Here is an 18737-nt window from a genome sequence, read left to right on the forward strand (position 1 = left end):
GCCGGCCGGAGTGGCCGAGCGGTTCTAGGCGCTACAGTCTGGAACCGCGCGACCGCTACGGTCGCAGGTTCGAATCCTGCCTCGGGCATGGATGTGTGTGATGTCCTTAGGTTAGTTAGGTTTAAGTAGTTCTAAGTTCTAGGGGACTGATGACCACAGCAGTTAAGTCCCATAGTGCTCAGAGCCATTTGAATCGCGGACGGGCGGGCTCGAGAGTGGGGAAACCACTGCACACGGCACTGTTGTCGGATTTAGCGTAGCAGCTTCCCTCGAGCCCGTAGCTCACTAGGAACCTTACTTTTGGTACAACTCTCGTACTTTATGTGATATTTAATCATCTGCCGGAGGCTTCTTTTTATTTCACTTTCTTCTCACTCTGGTTTACATTGTTATTTGTATGTTTCGCATTTACGCAGCAATGTATTGAAGAACACAAGAAGACGTACTCCGACGAATACATGCGGGACTTCATCGACTCGTACCTGCGGGAAATTGAAGAGCGAAAGAAGATTGGAGAACCGACAGCGTTTACCTGTAAGTCGGGGAAAACTTTGTTACCTCACTGCAGTCGTCTCGCTCCTGTATGACAAGGATGGCAGGCAGTATTTTATGTGCTCACGTCTTTTTCTCGAAGAACTTCACAGGAAGTGCATATTAGAGTTGCCAACTTCTATAGCATCCCAGAACGAGACTTCAATGACAACTCCACATTTTTACAACTCCACATTTTTACAACTCCAAATTTTTATTAAGGGAAGGATATGCTCTACGCATTAACCAGAAAGCAAATGCTAATCAGTTTAGTCTAAAATACTGTATTGAGAACTCTGAATGTATAAACGCTTACAAAACATTGAAGAATTTAAACACTGTACAGTAACACACAACTTTACCATGAGGCTAACCTCTGACAAATACTATTCACCTATTTCTTTTAGTTTAGTCAACAGTTTCTTGTCATTCGTAACAATTTCAAAACATACTGACAACTGTAATTGTACGCGCATTTCACTTTGAATGAATTGTTCTTGACGCTTCCTAGTCAAGGACACTTCTTTTCCATCTTTGCAGGTAAACACATAGTCGTTTAATTCGTCTATAAGGCGAATTACACATTATTACTTCGATGTTAATAGTATTCGGATGACAAACAAGTAATGTCAAGTGACGACCGTTGACGATCGACGTCTGTTGTGTACAGGTAATCACCGTTGATTCATAGTTGCAGTCAGTATTGGACTCGTTTACATTAATTTGCTGTCGCAACTTTTCAAACTCATTTGGCTTAGGCTACATTTTAACTAAAGCAAATTCAAAGTGAAATGCACTGTACAAATAATGTGATGTACGGAACCGCATTCTGACAAACGTTTTATAAGACATTCATACTTCGGTACGTTGTTCAGCTACATATAGGCGTAAAATTAACCTAATTTTGACAATTGATTTACAAAAATAGCAGAAATTAGCTGAGAAATAGTAAAAAAGGGGATTTTAGCATCTGGTACAAGTTACATACAGGACAATTTTTTTTAATTCTCAAACACAAGAGAAACGTATTATACGGGACGGTCTGTGTCAGTCTTCTGGCTGGTTCGTTACAGCTTATCACTACTTCATGTCATATTTTGATCCCAGCCACTGCTTACATTTTGAATAAAAATTTTAAGCAATGGCGGCCCAAAATTTTCTGTATAAGGAATCACCCTGATCCTTCCAGCTCCCTCATCAAAGAGGGCGGGAAAGTGGATAGAGATCAGAGCACCCTCTTGCTCTTTGGGTGGGATACTGCCACTGAAGACTGAAGAATCAGCTATGGTCAACGGCATGAAGATGCAGAAGGTAATGGAAACCACTGCATTACAGACACATGATGTTTATCCACAGGAAATTTGACCTGTAATTCTATTTACTCAGAAATTAGTACTTATCTAGTGTGTAAGTTTGATATTTACTTGTCTGGTTTGAACTAGCTTCGCCCCACGCCATATTCGGCATCATTTGAAAAGAGGCAAAATCGCGACTCGTGGACCACACCACAAGCATCCAGTCAGATGCTGTCCAGTTTCTGTGTTGTTTGGCTCACTGAAAGCGTGCAACTGTAAGTGCCGTTGTGAGACAAGCCATTCTCCAAGGTACCCGGCTGTTCCCTACCGTCAGCAACATGTCAGGCTACACCGTTTCGTTTGTGAGTTGTTACGAGCTTTTAATAACTAGAAGTGACTTGATATCATTTAGTGCGTGCACTTTAGTCTAAATTCTCAAATTTCTGGCATGTCTGTGTATCTAGTAGCTACACTACCGTTATTTTAATACGAGAGTGAGTCAAATGAAAACCTTAAAATTTTTTTTAATATTATTTATTGTGCAGAAGTGGCACAAAGCTGTATTACTTTCCAACATAATCTCCCCCACGCTCAATGCAAGTCCTCCAGCGCTTACAAAGTGCATAAATTCCTTTAGAAAAAAATCCTTTTGGTAGTCCGCGCAATCACTCATGCTCTGCGTGGCATACCTCTTCATCAGAGCGGAACTTCTTTCCTTCCATTGCGTCTTTGCGTGGTCCAAACATATGGAAATCACTTGGGGCAAGGTCTGGTGAGTATGGTGGATGAGGAAGACACTCAAAATGCAGGTCTGTGATTGTTGCAACTGTTGTACGGGCAGTGTGGGGCCTTGCATTGTCATGTTGCAAACGAACACCTGCTAACAGCAATCCACGTCGCTTTGGTTTGATTGCAGGCCACAGGTGATTTTTTAGGAGATCTGTGTATGATGCACTAGTGACAGTGGTCCCTCTAGGCATGTAATGCTGCAAAATAACGCCTTTTTCGTCCCAAAAGAGAGTGAGCATCACTTTCCCTGCTGATGGTTCTGTTCGAAACTTCTTTGGTTTTGGTGATGAGGAATGGCGCCATTCCTTGCTCGCTCTCTTCGTTTTCGGTTGATGGAAGTGAACCCAGGTTTCGTCCCCAGTAACGATTCTTGCAAGGAAGCCCTCACCTTCTCATTCAATGCGCCGCAGTAGTTCTTCACAAGCATCACCACGTCGTTCTCTCATTTCAGAAGTCAGTTGCCGTGGCACCCATCTTGCAGACACCTTGTGAAACTGGAGCACATCATGCACAATGTGGTGTGCTGACACATGACTAATCCGTAAACATGCTGCAATGTCATTCAGTGCCACTCGGCGGTTTTCCTTCACTATGGCATCAACTGCTGCAATGTTCTGTGGAGTCACAACTCGTTGTGCCTGACCTGGACGAGGAGCATCTTCCACTGCGAACTTCCTTCTCCATTCGTAGACTTGCTGCTGTGACAAACATGCATCACTGCGCTGAACCTTCAACCGTCGCTGAATTTCAATAGGTTTCACACCTTCACTACGCAAAAACCGAATAACAGAACGCTGTTCTTCCCTGGTGCAAGCCGCAAGTAGGTTGCCATCTTTATACTGAAACTGCGACGTTACAGTACGCTGCCACCTACAGGCCATTCTGCACGCTGTTTGTAGCACGCTTACCAACTTACAGGATAACGGAGCGAAATTTCGATTTGTTATTACAAATTTAAGGTTTTCACTAGAATCACCTTCATAACTGTGCATCTGTGTATTTTATTCTGTAGACTAATGTCTACTAACGTACTCTAAGGTTTCTTGCATAAATTTTAGTGCATGTCTTTATATGAAGCAACTTTCTCGGGTAGCTTCCGGCCGCCGGACTGTCGGACAATATTCTCTTTTGCGGGGATATTTCTCAGTCACACCTGACAATTTTTCTTCTTTTTTTTAGATCTTAGTCAGTTTCTTTGCACAGTAAAATATGACTAGGAGCTGTGATTGTTGTGGCCGGACACAATGAGAGTTGGCTCCTGTCTGTAAACAGCTGAAAGCTGCTTTGACCACGGTCGGCGGACTTCTGGTTAGTGCTCAAAGCTGCGGCGACATCGGGCGACAGTGCCGTGGCATGCGCCACCTTTGATGCCTCTGGAATTCGCTGTTGATCTGCCTATCGCTGCGTCTTCCGACACACAATATCTGACCAGTCCCTTTTCACTGCAGAGGGAGTGGCGGACAGAGGTGGGTTTGCATATCACTGGGCAGAATACTAAAGAGGGGACACACTGCACGTCTGGCTCCTTAACATTTAAGAACAGGTGCGAGCTGCTACCCAGTGTTAATAATACTTCTGACGCGGTACAAGTTCGTTTACTGTTCGGTCAGCGGCCGATTTTTCTGCCCAGTCCGGACAAGTGCAGAGGGCGTATGGGAGTTGCAACGTCAGGCTAGTAATGGACCTCCTCAGGAAAACAGCACGCAGGGGAGGAAATAAATGCCAGTGTGCACCTGGTGCGTATGCCTGAGGGTCTCGTCCAAGACGTTGAGGAGACCCTTCCAGCGGCTATCGAGGGGCTGGAAATAGTGGCACATGAGGGCATGAATAACACCTGCGGCTTGGGTTCCCAGGTCATACTTGGTTCCTTTCGGCAGATGGTTGATTTGGTGAAGGCAGCAAATATCGCACAGTGGGGGAGGGGGGTGCAGTGTAAGCTCACTATTTGTTGCATCGTAGTCAGGTCAGTCACATCTTCTAGTCTCGAGCAGAGTGAAAGGTCCAAACCAGAGGCTCAGGCGATTCTTCAGTGATATCAGATGATATTTTCTCGACCTCCGATATCAGATGGAGAATTGTAGCGTTTCCTTTAATAGGTCAGGTGTGCGCTATACGCAGGAAGCCGATTCTATGGCACGGAGTTGCACGTGGCCTTTTTTTTTTTTTTTTAGTTTAGAGGAAATCTCCCTTAGGCTCAAAGAAGAAACGCCTGCCAAAATCGAAGTTGCATCAGTCAGAATATTCTCAGGGAAGGTTCGTCCTTGTAGATGAGATATGGGAAGGTTAATGTGATGTTAGTGAACGGCAGGATCATCCAAGGAGAGGTCCCAATATTAGTATCGCTTATTAAAGATCATAATGGTTCAAATGGCTCTGAGCGCCATGCGACTTAGCTTCTAAGGTCATCAGTCGCCTAGAACTTAGAACTAATTAAACCCAACTAACCTAATGACATCACACACATCCATGCCCGAGGCAGGATTCGAACCTGCGACCGTAGCGGTCGCTAGGCTCCAGACTGTAGCGCCTAGAACCGCACGGCCACTCCGGCCGGCAAAGATCATAATGCCCTGATACTATTAGGAACAGAAACTTGGTTGAAACCGGAAGTGAATAGCAAAGCAGTCCTAAGTTCAGGTCGGAATATTTGTCGTTAGGATGTGTTAGTCTACAATGGTGGCGGGGTATTTATTTCCGTGAAGAATTCGATAATATCTAGCGAGGTAATCACGGATGCCGAATGATAATTAAACTGGGTGAAGTTAAGCATCAAAGGTCCATCAAAATGGTAAACAGATGCTTTTATAGACCGTCTGCGTCAGGAGCTGTAGTGACAGAGCGCTTCAGAGAGAACTTGCAGATTATGGTTAATAACTCACTGATCATGCCGTTGTAATAGGTGGTAAGTTCAACGTGCTAGGTATAGATTGCGAGAGTCGGGTAATCAAAACTGGTGCCAGAGACAGGGAAGGATGATGTGGCACTTTCCTGAATGTCTCGTCCGAAAATTACTTGGAGAAGACAAATTACAGAACCAACTCGTGAAGGTAACGTATTAGACGTCCTAGCAACAAACAGTCCTGAGCTTATCGAATTGTTAACGTAGAGGAAGGTATCGATCATCATAAAGCTATGATAGTAACTACAACTGCTGTTATTACAAGGAATATTAAGAAAGGTAGGAAAACATTTGCTTAGCAGTTGTGGCAGATTACAAAATTACAGGGCATCTGTGTAGTAGCAACATCAAATATTTCTTGCTGAAGACGAAGATGCGAAGTGCAAGTGAAAAAAAATTCAAAAGCATCTTTCAGTATAACTACACTGCCGGAAAAAAAATTAGTACACCTGGAAAGACAAGGTCCATTTTGATCCAATGACGGCGTATGCCACCTGTGGGATGGTAGATGTACTGATAAAGGTTTCACCGTTATCCGCCAACAGATCATTAGCGACATAGCTACCAGAGCGTCATGTATGTTTACCCTTTGATAGGGAACGTTAGTCGTCAGAAAGCACAGTGTGGTGCAAACGTGTGAAGCAAGCAGAAAACGTACTTCCTAAGCCGACTGAGTTTGAAGGTGGTCAGATTGTGGCGGGATGGTCCATTCGGAGAACTGCCACACAAGTTGGACGTGCTGCGTGAGTCATGTGAACATTCTCACACGTAGAACAGACGCCTGCCAGGATCGTCATACTGCAAGGACAGCAGTGGCAGATCGTACAGCTACCACGGCAAAGATAAGAGGCTGTGAGCCCAGACGTGTCAACACGCACTGTTATGAACCAGTTATTAGCAGTGGGACTAAGGGCATGCACATCTCTAGCCTGCCTGCACTGCCGCAACAGCGTCGACTCGCACGGTTCGACTGGTGCCGTCAAAGGATCACTTGGAAGATGGAGCGGTGCGCTGCGGCCTTCCGCATTGAAAACACATTTTGCTGCATGTAAGTGATGGCCGTTTGCGCGTACGACATCGACCAAGTGACCGTTTTCTTGTAGAGTGCATTCTTGCAAGACACACTGACTGCACCCCAGACCTTATGGTCTGGGGCGCGATAAGCTACAATTCTCGGTCACCTTTGATGTTTCTGGAGGGGTCACTAACTAGTGCTCGGTACGTGCAGAACGTTGTTAGACTCGTTCTTCCAACAGGAAGATGACGTGTATTTCCAACGGGATAATGCTCGCCCACGCGCTGCCCGTGAAAATCAACGTCTTTGCAAGACGTGCGGCAACTTCCCTGCCAGCATGACCTCTGCACGTGTGGCATATGACTAGACGAGAAGTGACTCGTGCGACCCATCAAACAACTCTTACAGAATTACGTGAGCAGATCGAGCAGGCGTGGCATAACGGGTCCGAGGACAGTATTCGCCATCAGCACGATCGACTCGATCCCAGAGCCAATGCCGGCATTGCCGCCCTTGGAGGCTACGCCACATACTAATGTGGAAGTTTCAGCATGGGTTGATACCTAGTACCTCAGAACCGCCTGTGCTATTGACTGTAAATAATCATTTCATGCACTACTTATGCAGTATTGCAACAATAAATCTTGAGTGAACTGAATACCTCTAGAAACGTTTACTAATTTTTTTCCGGAAATGTATGTTCCGAGCAAGGCCTTAAGGGATGGAAAATCCCACCAGGGTTTAATAGCCGTATTAGGAAACTGATATATAATCAAAGAGAGCTGTACCACCGATTCAAAGGAAGTCAAAATGCACCTAACTTTTTTTTAAAAAAAAAGCTGAACGAAGAGAAAATGAGCGCAAGAAGAGCAACGGGAGAAGCGTTCAAAGATTTTGAAAATAAAATTTTATCAACCGACCTGACTAAAAAACCTACCTGGTTTTGGTATTACGTAAAATCAGTAATCGATATGAAATCATGTATTCAGTCACTCGGTGACAATACTGGCACCGAAACGGAAGCTAACAGAGGGAAATACTGAATTCGGTCTTCCGAAATTGTTGCACCGCGGAAGATGATTACACTGTCCCTCCTTTCAACCATCGTACGAACCTCAAAATGACCGATTGTGAGATAGCCGGCAGTGGAACAGAAAACCAACTACAGTCGCTTAGTAGCGTAAACGTATCAGGGCCAGATGAGATAATCTACAGAAATTATGCGAAAGAACTTGCTCCCCTTCCAGGAGCAGTTTATCGTAGTTCGCCGAATCAACGAAGGGTGTAACTAGCGACTGGAGAAAAACGTAGGTCATTCACATTTTCTAGAAAGATCGTGCGACAATGCACATACAGTCTGTTAAGTAACAACGTGGTCGTCATCACACACATATATTGCCTTAGTACTTTTACAGGCCAACAGAGGGAACCTTTGTCCTTCACGCAGTGTCAATACAGGATTAGTTTACTTTGAATCCTTGACTGAGATACACAACAAGAGATATGAGTGGAGCTTACCTTTCGCGTTTGTCAAAGATGTTTCATACCACCTGTCAAACATTGCCTCATCGACAAAAATGAAAATTGGACACTACAGAAGAACAATGATCCAAAGCACCGCAGCAGGTTTTGCAGCGACTGAAGAAAGGAGAAACGTGTGCAAGAACTGGATTGGCCCTCACAGTCGCCTGACGCTAATTCTATTCAAAATGCGTGGTCTTACATCGAAAAGAAGTTTGCAAGGAAAAAAGATCTTCACTTTTAAACACCCGTCAACGCAAATTCGACACATTTGGAGGTCTCTTCCACATGAATATGCGGAAAACTTGGTTTCGAGCATGTCTCGGAGATCATATATGATGTATGTATATGTTCTAGTTTGTTATCAAACACATTTCCATACTGATTAACTCGACCACGATCTTACTTAATAGACTATAATTACAGGCCTGTATCGATGACGCCAATCTGTTGTAGAATTGTGGAACATGTTTTATGTTAAAAAATTATGAATTTTTTGGAGAATGAAAATCTCCTCTATTAAAATCAACATGGATTCCGCAAACTCAGCTCGCGAAACTCAGCTCGCCCTGTTCGTCCATGAAATCCATGGCGCTGTAGACGAGAGCGTTCAGGTTGATGACGTGTTCTTTGAGTTCCGGAAGACATTTGACACCGTCCCGCTCTACCGTTTAGTGAAAAAAGCACGAGCTTACCGAGTATCGGATCAGATTTGCGACAGGGTCAAGATTTCTTGCAAACAGAACTTAAGCGTCTCTCTTAACGGAACAAAGTCGACAGATCTAAAGGTAATTTCCGGAGAACCTCAAGGAAGTATAATGGGATCATTACTGTTTACAAAGTGTATAAATGATCTAGCAGAAAGCGTCGGAATAGCTTTCAGATTTTTCGCACATGAGGCGATTGTCTATAACAAAGTAGCAACACCTGAAGAGAGCATCGATTTGCAGAATGACCTGCAGAGAATTGATGAATGGTGCCGACTCTGGCAGTTGACCCTGAACGTAAATAAATGTAACATATTTCGCATCCATAGGAAAAGAAATCCACAACTGCATTATTACGACAAAATTGCTGGAAACGGTATCCTACGGTAAAATATCTTGGAGTAATATCCAGGGCTCTTGTTCGACCAATTCTTGAATATTGTTCGTCAATTTGGGGACCCTCATCTGATAGGAATGATAGAAGAGGCAGAGAAGATCCAACGAAGAACGACACGTTTCGTCACGGGATCGACTGGTGGGTGCGAGAGCGTTACAGAGATGCTCAACAAACTCCAATGGCAGACGCTACGAGAGAGACGTCGTGCAACACGTAGAGGTTTAGTACTGATATTTCGAGAGAGTACTGGCCGGGAAGAGTCGGGCAACATATTACTTTCTCCCACATACATCTCGCGAGAAAACTTGAGAAACTAGAGCTAATGCAGAGTCTTACTGAGAATCGTTCTTCCCACGCACCATTCGCGAGTGGAGTAGGGAAAGAGGAGGGGGGGGGGAGGTAAATCAGTTAGCGGTACCAAAAATACCCTCCACCATATACCGTCAAGTGGCTTACGCAATGTTCGCTCAACAGCTGGTTGAGAGGTACTTGCATTCACTAACAGCAGCAATTCCTGTCGAGTTTAAACCCGACTGTCACTTAGTTTAGTTAGGCTTAAATGGTTCTAAGTTGTAGGAGACTGATGACCTCAGAAGTTAAGTCCCATAGTGCTCAGAGCCGACTGTTACTGATAACGCGTGACGCTCGTTTACACTCTGCTCCCTCAGAATATTTTATGACCATTCTTTTTTATGCTATGTTGCATTGCTGCAATTGGTTTAGAATTCCTTGTAGACACGCTGGGCAATGTGTGTTGCTACACTAACAAATCGGGCAAGTGCATGCACAGTTTGGTCATGGGAACGTTCAGACACGATTACTCCTTTCTGTCAATCCGTCACCTCTTCGCGACGACCATTTGTATTGCGCTGATTCCATGCAATTGGCTGGCACAAAGACACCGCTTCACTGCCATGACGCGCCAGCAGCTGAAGGTCATGTGACATCCTGATACCAGTTCTGTACCATCTACTCTGCTGCAAAGCGAACAGTGTCCTCTCTTATGAGATGACTAATATTTTGCCTGGCGAACTCATGTTAGTAGTCTTAAGTTGCCCCACTGCACGTCGTTACGATTTATCATGCAAAGTGACCCCGTAATATACAGAATGTCCCACCTAAGAATCGTCAGGCGCGTTTTCTCTGATGTATCGGCAGATATTTTCTAGTTCATTTTTGCACTTTGTAGCTGGAGCCAGCGCAAACAAATACTGCCCATCAAGTGTTTAACGTGCGCCTAGTGTCGACGGAAATCGCCGCTTTGTTTTCTGCTACAAACAAAGTTATTTTTAAAGCGGAATTTTACGTGACAATTCGATAGAGCGGTCCCAAATTAGTCTAGCGCGCGATATTCGCTTTATCAATGCGTATTAACAGGGACAGTGAAACTCGAAGAATAACTCGTACTCCTCCAGCAGCGACAGCACTGCCCTGGCCCGCGCCGACTGCTACTGCTATGCAGCAGCACTGCTCAGTTGCTGCTGGAGTACTGGTTTTTCCTCGAGTTTCGTTGTCCTTGTTAATACGCATCGTTAAAGCGAACATCGCGAGCTAGACTAATTTGGGACCGCTCTATCACATGGGTACGTAAAATTCCTCTTTAAAAATCATTTTATTTATAACGGAAGACAAAATGACGCTTTCTGTCGACATTGGGCGTCACATGAAAGACGTAATCGGCAGTATTTGTTTGTTGCGCAGACTCCAGTTAGACATTCCCAAAGTTGCAGATTTCTCCCGAAATACTAGAGAAAACGTTGCCAATGACTCTTAGGATGGACGCCCTGAGTAACCAATTATCTGAATAACCGAAGAGTTACTGCGAACTTAACTTGCTGCTGAAAAATGTAAGACGCTAACTCTTACTTTCTGACCGCTAGTTCTATACCTCAATCGCCTTTATAATTTTGACTCTCAAAGTATGTGACACACAGTTCAACGAGTTTCAAAAAATGGCAATTTATTTTTTTAGAAATGATTTTGTTAATTCATTTACGTCAGTGTTACAGCCTTCAAAATAGCCCCTATTGGATATTATACACTTACACCAGCGCTTTCTCCAATCCCCAAACAGTTCTGGAACTCAACCTGTGGGATGGCTTTCAGCTCTCTCAGCGACGCATTTTAAATCCCCTCTATGCTTGTGACACGATGCCGCTTTAAGGTTTTTATTATATTTAGGACCAGAACATGGGCCAATGTCTGGGAAATCTGGAGGCTGGGGCATCATTACAGTATTGTTTTCGGCCAAATTATTCAGGAGCAGGTAACAAGGGATGAGTAGTTGCATCTTCATGGTGCAAAACTGATTAATTTTTAGCCCCCTATCTGGGTCTTTCTTTCGGATTTTCCTTGCTCGTGTTTCAGTAGGAAGAATTCACGGTTCACTAAGACGTTAAAACCGAAAAATACGGAGAGCATACCCTTTACATTCGATTGCATTTGTCAATGTTTTTCTTCTTTGAAGGCAATACACAATGTTTGTACTGTGACTATTCAGCTTTGGTTTCGACGTCACATCCCTATATAAAGGTTTCCTCCTCTGTTAGGACGTGTTTCATGTCTCCTGCATTGTTGTTTACCTCATCTAGCGAGTTCTGGGCAACTTTTATTCGGCGAATTTTGATAGTTTGAGAATAAATTCTGTGGTCACGTATTTCGTAGCTAAAACATCCGAAAAAGTTTCGTGGTATGAGTCGGTTGATACTCCAGTATCATCTGGGACATATCTGATGGGGATTCAGTGATCGTTCATAATCATTTCTTGCACTTTTTTGCGATTTCGTGTGCTGATTGTATGTTGGGGCAATCACTAACACCTACCATCTTCAACATCTTGACGGCCTTCTTCGAAACCCTTATACTGCTCATTGTTCAACTCAAGGCAGACTAACCAAAAGCAATATTTTACATTTATAAAACTTTGCTGCTCTTTGTACCTTTCTTACAGCAAAATTCAATACAGTTTTCCTCATTCATTTTTATACAAAACAAATAAACGCCAACACTACCAAAATCCATGTATCTTGTTCAAACAACTGCAGACGGTGACGACTTTGACAACCGCTGACGTTTGGACGGGGGAACACCCATCACTTTCAAGGCACAAATGCAACGAGAGAACACTCTGCGAGGAAATGTGTACCCTCAGTAGGCGCTGATACGCCGACGAAGGACGATAATACGGCTTGTACACTACAGCAAAATAAAATATATAAAAAAAACTAGGCACCACGAAGTAATGATCGAATGTAGCGGGAATATTTGTTTGTCTGTGCATCTACATCACATCTACCGATTTCCATCCCATTCAGATAATTCCTTCGTGGTGCGTCGTGAACGGTCGCAGATCAGTCTTTACAACACTGTGTAACGTAGTCGGACAGTGGCGTTGTGGTCATGTGGTCACGATGTTAGACTACGGATGGGGGAGATTTGGGTTCAAATCTCCCTCATGCACTATTTTCTTTCTTTTTTTTTCAAAAAATTACGAACGGGTCGCCCGGATATTGACGTGTCTGCTCGTTGTATTTAAATTTGTGTCTATATAGAGGTGTAACGTCCGTTTGTAACAATGACGTGTAAAGAAGTGACCCACAAACAGACGTACCTCCTACAGTGTGTAAACTTTTAGATGGCACACCTGTCCCTAGTCCTGAATCGGTAGAAGTCGGTAAACGTCGGGTAGCTTCGGTAGGCAGTTTCGACTGCTGCCAACATTACGTAGCTGATTGTGTTGTACAAGGTAGCCATTGTCGTCTGCTTCGTTTTTGTTTTGCGCTGTACTGTTCTGCGTGTTTTTATTGTGCAGTTGTGCTAAACATTATCAAAATGAATGAAGAGGCAGTTGCTGACCCATCTCGGGAGTCGCCAACAGCCCCTACTGGTAGGCCCACGGTTAGAAGGAAACTAGTATTATGTAGCGATGCTCGCAAAACTATATTGCGTGTGGTTGAATGCTGCGAAAGGGAAAGGGAGCAGAAAAAATTGCTTCACCCCATTTACAAATCTTCAGTGAGAGCTGTTCTATTTTAATCAAACAGAGAAAGGTAACATAGTGACACTGAAAACGGTGGACCACATGGTTTTAAATGTTTTTACAAAAGTATGACATCTCGAATAAATACTAAAAACAATCTGCCATTCATTGCGTCGTAAATTTTATTTCTATTTCAGACTGTTTCCTTTCCTTGCGATAAGCGTACTTCATTGCTGCAGTTAAGATATTTATTAAACACTAGCTGTACGCCCGTGCTTCGCAACGGAAGAAATCTCGGAAAATTGTCGACCGATTGATTTAAAATTTTGGCACAACGTTTTTTAGGAATACGCCCGTGGTTTTATACTTCTTTTTAATACGTTTGCGAAACGTGTTGCGAATAGTGTTAGTAGTGAAGAAATAATAGAACAAAACGTTATGCCTGACTCAGCAATTTTTTCACGCATCTCGATGTTTACCACGTAATATCTCCTGAATTATATGTCGTAAAGAGACATAAATTTGCCGGTGCATTTACTGATATATGTGGATACTGTATGCGAAATATGTTGGGATTAGAGTTAATAGTAACGAAATAATACATTAAAACGTCATGCCTACTGCGGCAGATTTGCGGTATGTACTGAGAAAATGTAGTAAGCGACAACCTTTTTTCCTTTCAATATTTTGTGGGGGGTGTCAGCGAGAAAAATTTTCGTAAAGGTTTGAAATTGTATGTAACGTTTGTTGCTAGTCGCTAAGTGCTCTCATTTTCAAATAGTGGATGCATAAATTTGGGTATTTTCCCGCGGTGGCATCTCATTGTTTATGACGTTATATCTCCCCAAGAATGTGTCTTATTTCTTCTTTTTCGGCTTGGAACCTTCGTGGGCGTACGGAGAACAAATCACCAAAATTTCATAGGAATCGGAGGAATAGTTTGTGAGCGCATAGTAGACATATATATATATATATATGACGATTTCAGTTTCGTTTACGAACAACATTTAAAGCGAGTTTTACTTCCAAGCCTTCCTCCCCACACTCCCCTCACAACTCAGCCGTCTTACTGTTACTTAAATTTGCTTTACCTCACGTCTATGTTCACAAATTTTTAAGTTCTCAGACTACCGGTTTCGGTCAGCAATGATCATATTCAGATCTTTTTCTTATGAAAACGTGTCGTAATATACTGGTGCCATAGTGGCATCATCAAATGATAAAAACAAAATCAGCGTCAGCATTGCCAACATATATAAATAAAAGTATACACAAGCAGCACCCCTGTTTTTGTTGGAGGCATATATCGCTCAAATCGTTCAGATCAAGTTAAGACCAGACACACAAGATGAACACGCAAACCAACACACCACACTGAATAAGACAGGTAACCAGAGGATGCAGAGACTGCAAAGTAACGATGGACACAATGCAAAAAAAAAAAAAAGGAATAACATAAAAGAAAGTTGGCAGTGCAGGCAGGCAGTACACTTCCTATCAGAGGGTGAAACAGATTCTCAGAAAAAAAACACCACGCGCAGGAGATCAATTTCCATAACGTAACAATGACTGCATCCGTAACGACAGCATCAGCAGCCAAGAAAGTATGTGGTAAACAACAGCCTGACAATGACTATATCACGTAAGCAGATGGATGGATCCATATGCATCAGACCACAACCGATACAACACACAAAACTGAACACCTACCAATCACAAACAAAGAAGAAACTAATCAAAAGTCACAAAACTTGGAAATAGAGCACTGAGACAGTCACAAAAACCAACAAAATTACTTCTTTGACAATGGGCCCCTAGAGGAGGATATATGCACTAACAGATTGGGAAAGCAAGATATTTTTCACACTGCCCAGAGTTTCATATCACGATAGTCAGAGTCTTATAACGGCCTTGTAAGCCAAAAACTGGTAAACTAAATAAAAACGTCTTTCATACTACTTGCAATGAAATGTAATGCCATAAATGGTCCAAATAGATGATGCAACATCAATAAAGATAAACGTAAAAGCGAAACATTGGCTATTGTCAAAGACATCACCCGGGTGCATTCCCATAAGTTGTTTGAAAATTTTATTTGGTGGTAGAAACTCAAATTTCACACATGTTACCTTTTTGACACATGACAACATACTAAATATCTACTATGGCTGACACTGTACACATACTTTTCAAACGTATTTAGCAGCACAACAACGGAAATATCGACAAACTGGACTGTTACAGCATAACAAATTACAAATTTTCCTTTCCATTTTTACACATCTCACATATTATGAGAAATTGGTATCCAGTAATCTGAGTAAAATGCCAGCAGTGTGATCGAAACATTGGCTGTTACAGCAGAGCAGCTGTCCCTGATTCTGCTGGATTTCTTCTTCCCGACTGCCTCTGTGCTATCAGCCACCTTGACGTGGGCACTCATCTATGTGGTTCACAACCCAGAAGTGATGAGGAAGGTGCAGGACGAATTGGATGCAGTCGTGGGCCGTGGGAGGCTACCCACACTAGACGATCGGCCCAAGTGAGCATGTCACACGTATCTCAGCAGACTTTATATTTATACACATTACTACGAGGGTCATTCTAAAATTAACCAGACAGATATAACACTGATGAGGCATCTGTCCTGGTGCCATTGTGGGTATGTGATGTAGTAAAAAAAGAATGCAAGTGGGGCAGAGATGAGGAGGGAATTTGTAACACAGGTTGCAAATGGGAAAATCCAACTGCTTTCAATAAAGGGCAGATTATTATAACCCAGCACCTGAGAACAAGAATCTCTGAAACGATGAAGCTGGTTGGCTACTCATGTGTTACTGTCATGAGCACCTATGGAAAATGATTGAAAACATGAGTAGGTGACAAAGTATTGTATGTCCTCATCTTACAACAGAATGTGTAGGTTGGAGGCTTGCCTATTCTGTAAAGCAGATCTGATGACAGAGTATTATTCTAGTACAGGCGCATTTGTTTTTGAGCTCACGTTGTCGAACGTGGGGTACTTCACATACCACTACCATTTTCTCCTTCTTTCGTGTTGCATCTGCAAATGTGGTGGTAAGAATGATTGTTGGGGGCCTACATATGAGCTCAAATTTCTCTCAATTTACCAACCTAGTAATTTCTACAGACCCATGTCTGACTCCTATATGTTACCATGTTGACTGAACAACACTTTCAGTTATGACTTCAACACATACTGGCTCTCTGTGATTGTACTGTGCACCAGTGGTAACATGTTGCCTGGCCAAATGAATCACATTCCTTATTACACCAAGTTGATGGTCATGATCAGATATGTCGCCATGTAGGTGAACAGATCTTCAAAAAATATACTGTGCCACGGATGCTAGCTGCTGGGAATGGTATAATCGTATAGGTGACACTCACCTGGGCTTCCAAGAGGCCAGTGGTAGTGACTGAAGGTACAGTGACAGCTGTACACTATGTGAGCATTATTGCAGATCACTTGCATCCATCCATATTCTATGTCTTCCCTGATGGCAATAGCTTCTTTTAGCAGGATAACTGTCGATGCCACAAGTTCATAATTATGTTGCAGTGGTTTACAGAGCATGATAGAAAACTCACATTAATGTCTTGGCCACAAAATTCTTCTGATTTGACCCACTAGAACACATCTGGGATGCTATTAGGCACTAGCTCCATGCTCCCAAACCAGCAGCTCATAATTTAGGGGAATGGGGGAATTGTGTGACCTGTGGGTAGATATATGGTGCCATATATCTCTGGAACCCCCAGCAACGATTTGTCGAATTGGTGCCACACAAAATCTCTGCTGCACTGTGTTCCAAAGTTATATTAAGTGGCAATTAAGCAGGTGGTCATAATGTTTTGGCTCATTGGTGTATGAAAATGATATGGTGAATCAGTTGTAAACTCAGTAACATCAGGAAATTGTAGTGAACTTCAGGAAGATCTGCAGGATGTAGAAGAATTGTACAGAGACTGATAGTTAACCTTTAACATTAAATAAATGTAATGTATGGCAACTAAACAGGTGAACAGTTCACTATTATTTTGTTAAATAACTATTCAGTTACATAATTAAAAATCAATATCTAGAAACAGCAACAATGGCAAAATATCGAGAAGTGCCTCTCCAGGATAAATGAAGATGGAAAATGAACATAAAACTTGTTGCAGGAAAGTCAGATGCTTGATTGAGAGTTATTAGAAGTATCTGACTGAAATATAATTCAGCCACGAAAGTGGAAGTTAGCAAATCTTTCTTTTGACATTTCTTGAGTATTACTCATAAATTGGGACTCTCACACGAACAGAGGAGATAGAGAATAGACAAAGAAAAGCTGAAATTTTCATCAGGTTTTCATTTAGTAAGTATGACAGCATTACAGAGGTGCTCATGAAAATCGTATGGCAGTTGCTATGAGAAATTTTCTACTGCATAGAGATGAGAGGTTTATTGTTGAATTTCTGATAACCATTTTACTTCTTCAGGCATGGGTCTGTAGAAATTACTAGGCTGGTAGTAAATTCAGAGAAATTTGAGCTTATATGTAGGCCCCCAACAATCATTCTTACCACACATCATATGCAGATGCAACACTAAAGAAGGAGAAAATGATAGTGGTATGTGAAGTATCCTCTTCTTTATTTTAACTTATGATGAAATTTAGGTACATAATTATGTGCCAGAGCCCCAAGAGTCAAAGCATGCAGTGGAAACACTCTGGATCACCTGTTCATAATGAATACAAAATGCAACCATTGGCTGGTATGCTAATATCAACCATCTTTCTTAGTGCCATAGCCACATTTTCTGTGATTTTTTAGAGGAGCAATATACTATCAGCAGCCTACACTACTCAGGCATGACTGAGAACAGAGTCAAGCCCACACAGAGGAGGAAATTTCCAGGAGGGCAGAGGAAATGCATGCCGCTTCTTCAAGACAAAGTACAACCACATACACTACAACCGATGCAGCAGACTACTGGTAGAATGGATGGGATGGTTCCTACTTCACATTCCTTACAGCTCTGACCTTGCCCTTTCGGGTCTTTGTTTGGTCTCATGAAAGAAGCTTTGCATGACATCAAGTCCAATGGTAAAACAAAGATAAATAACGAAGTTCAACATTTGTTTCGAAATGAAGGTAAACAGTTTTTCACAAAGAAAGAAGATTTGAAAGATGATGATATGAGGGCATACAACTATTTGAATGCATGGTGTCTGTTCCTTTCAAAGAACAGACACCACAAAGATCCCACCGCTGTAAAAACATTATATGTAAAGTGAAGGCAGCTCTGGCTGACAGCAGTCATCCATCTTCTATTTACATATAGAGTGCACATAAGTTGTAGGGTATTTCAAGGAAAATGAAAAATGAAAGTTGTTTTGGTTAAGTAAACCAGGTTGCTGTACAACTATTTGTCTGTTTGGTTATTGAATGACCCTCTTCTTTTATTATTATTATTCTTGTTATTGTAATTAAATTACTTGGCAATGAAAATTTTATTCTTTTGTTGCAATATATATGATTAGTTATATAGGTTATTCTTATGTATCTCCACAATCACTGAGTTTCATTTCATCCCTG

The 18737-nt window shown here is 42.4% G+C and overlaps 1 protein-coding gene across 3 annotated transcripts in view; it reads left to right on the forward strand.

Moving 5' to 3' along the window:
- LOC126353281 (probable cytochrome P450 304a1) overlaps window positions 1-18737 on the forward strand; it is a 187466-nt gene that overhangs the window by 149075 nt on the left and 19654 nt on the right. For all 3 annotated transcript variants that reach the window (XR_007565197.1, XM_050002751.1, XM_050002752.1), the window contains exons 5-6: window positions 417-534; window positions 15495-15675. Coding sequence is in view for 2 of the 3 variants with exons in the window: in XM_050002751.1 (XP_049858708.1) it covers window positions 417-534; window positions 15495-15675 (299 nt within the window). In the remaining variant the exon portion in view is untranslated. The remainder of the gene's footprint in view (window positions 1-416; window positions 535-15494; window positions 15676-18737) is intronic.

The sequence above is a fragment of the Schistocerca gregaria genome, chromosome 1 (assembly GCF_023897955.1).
Source record: "Schistocerca gregaria isolate iqSchGreg1 chromosome 1, iqSchGreg1.2, whole genome shotgun sequence".
NCBI classification, from domain to species: Eukaryota; Metazoa; Arthropoda; class Insecta; order Orthoptera; family Acrididae; genus Schistocerca; species Schistocerca gregaria.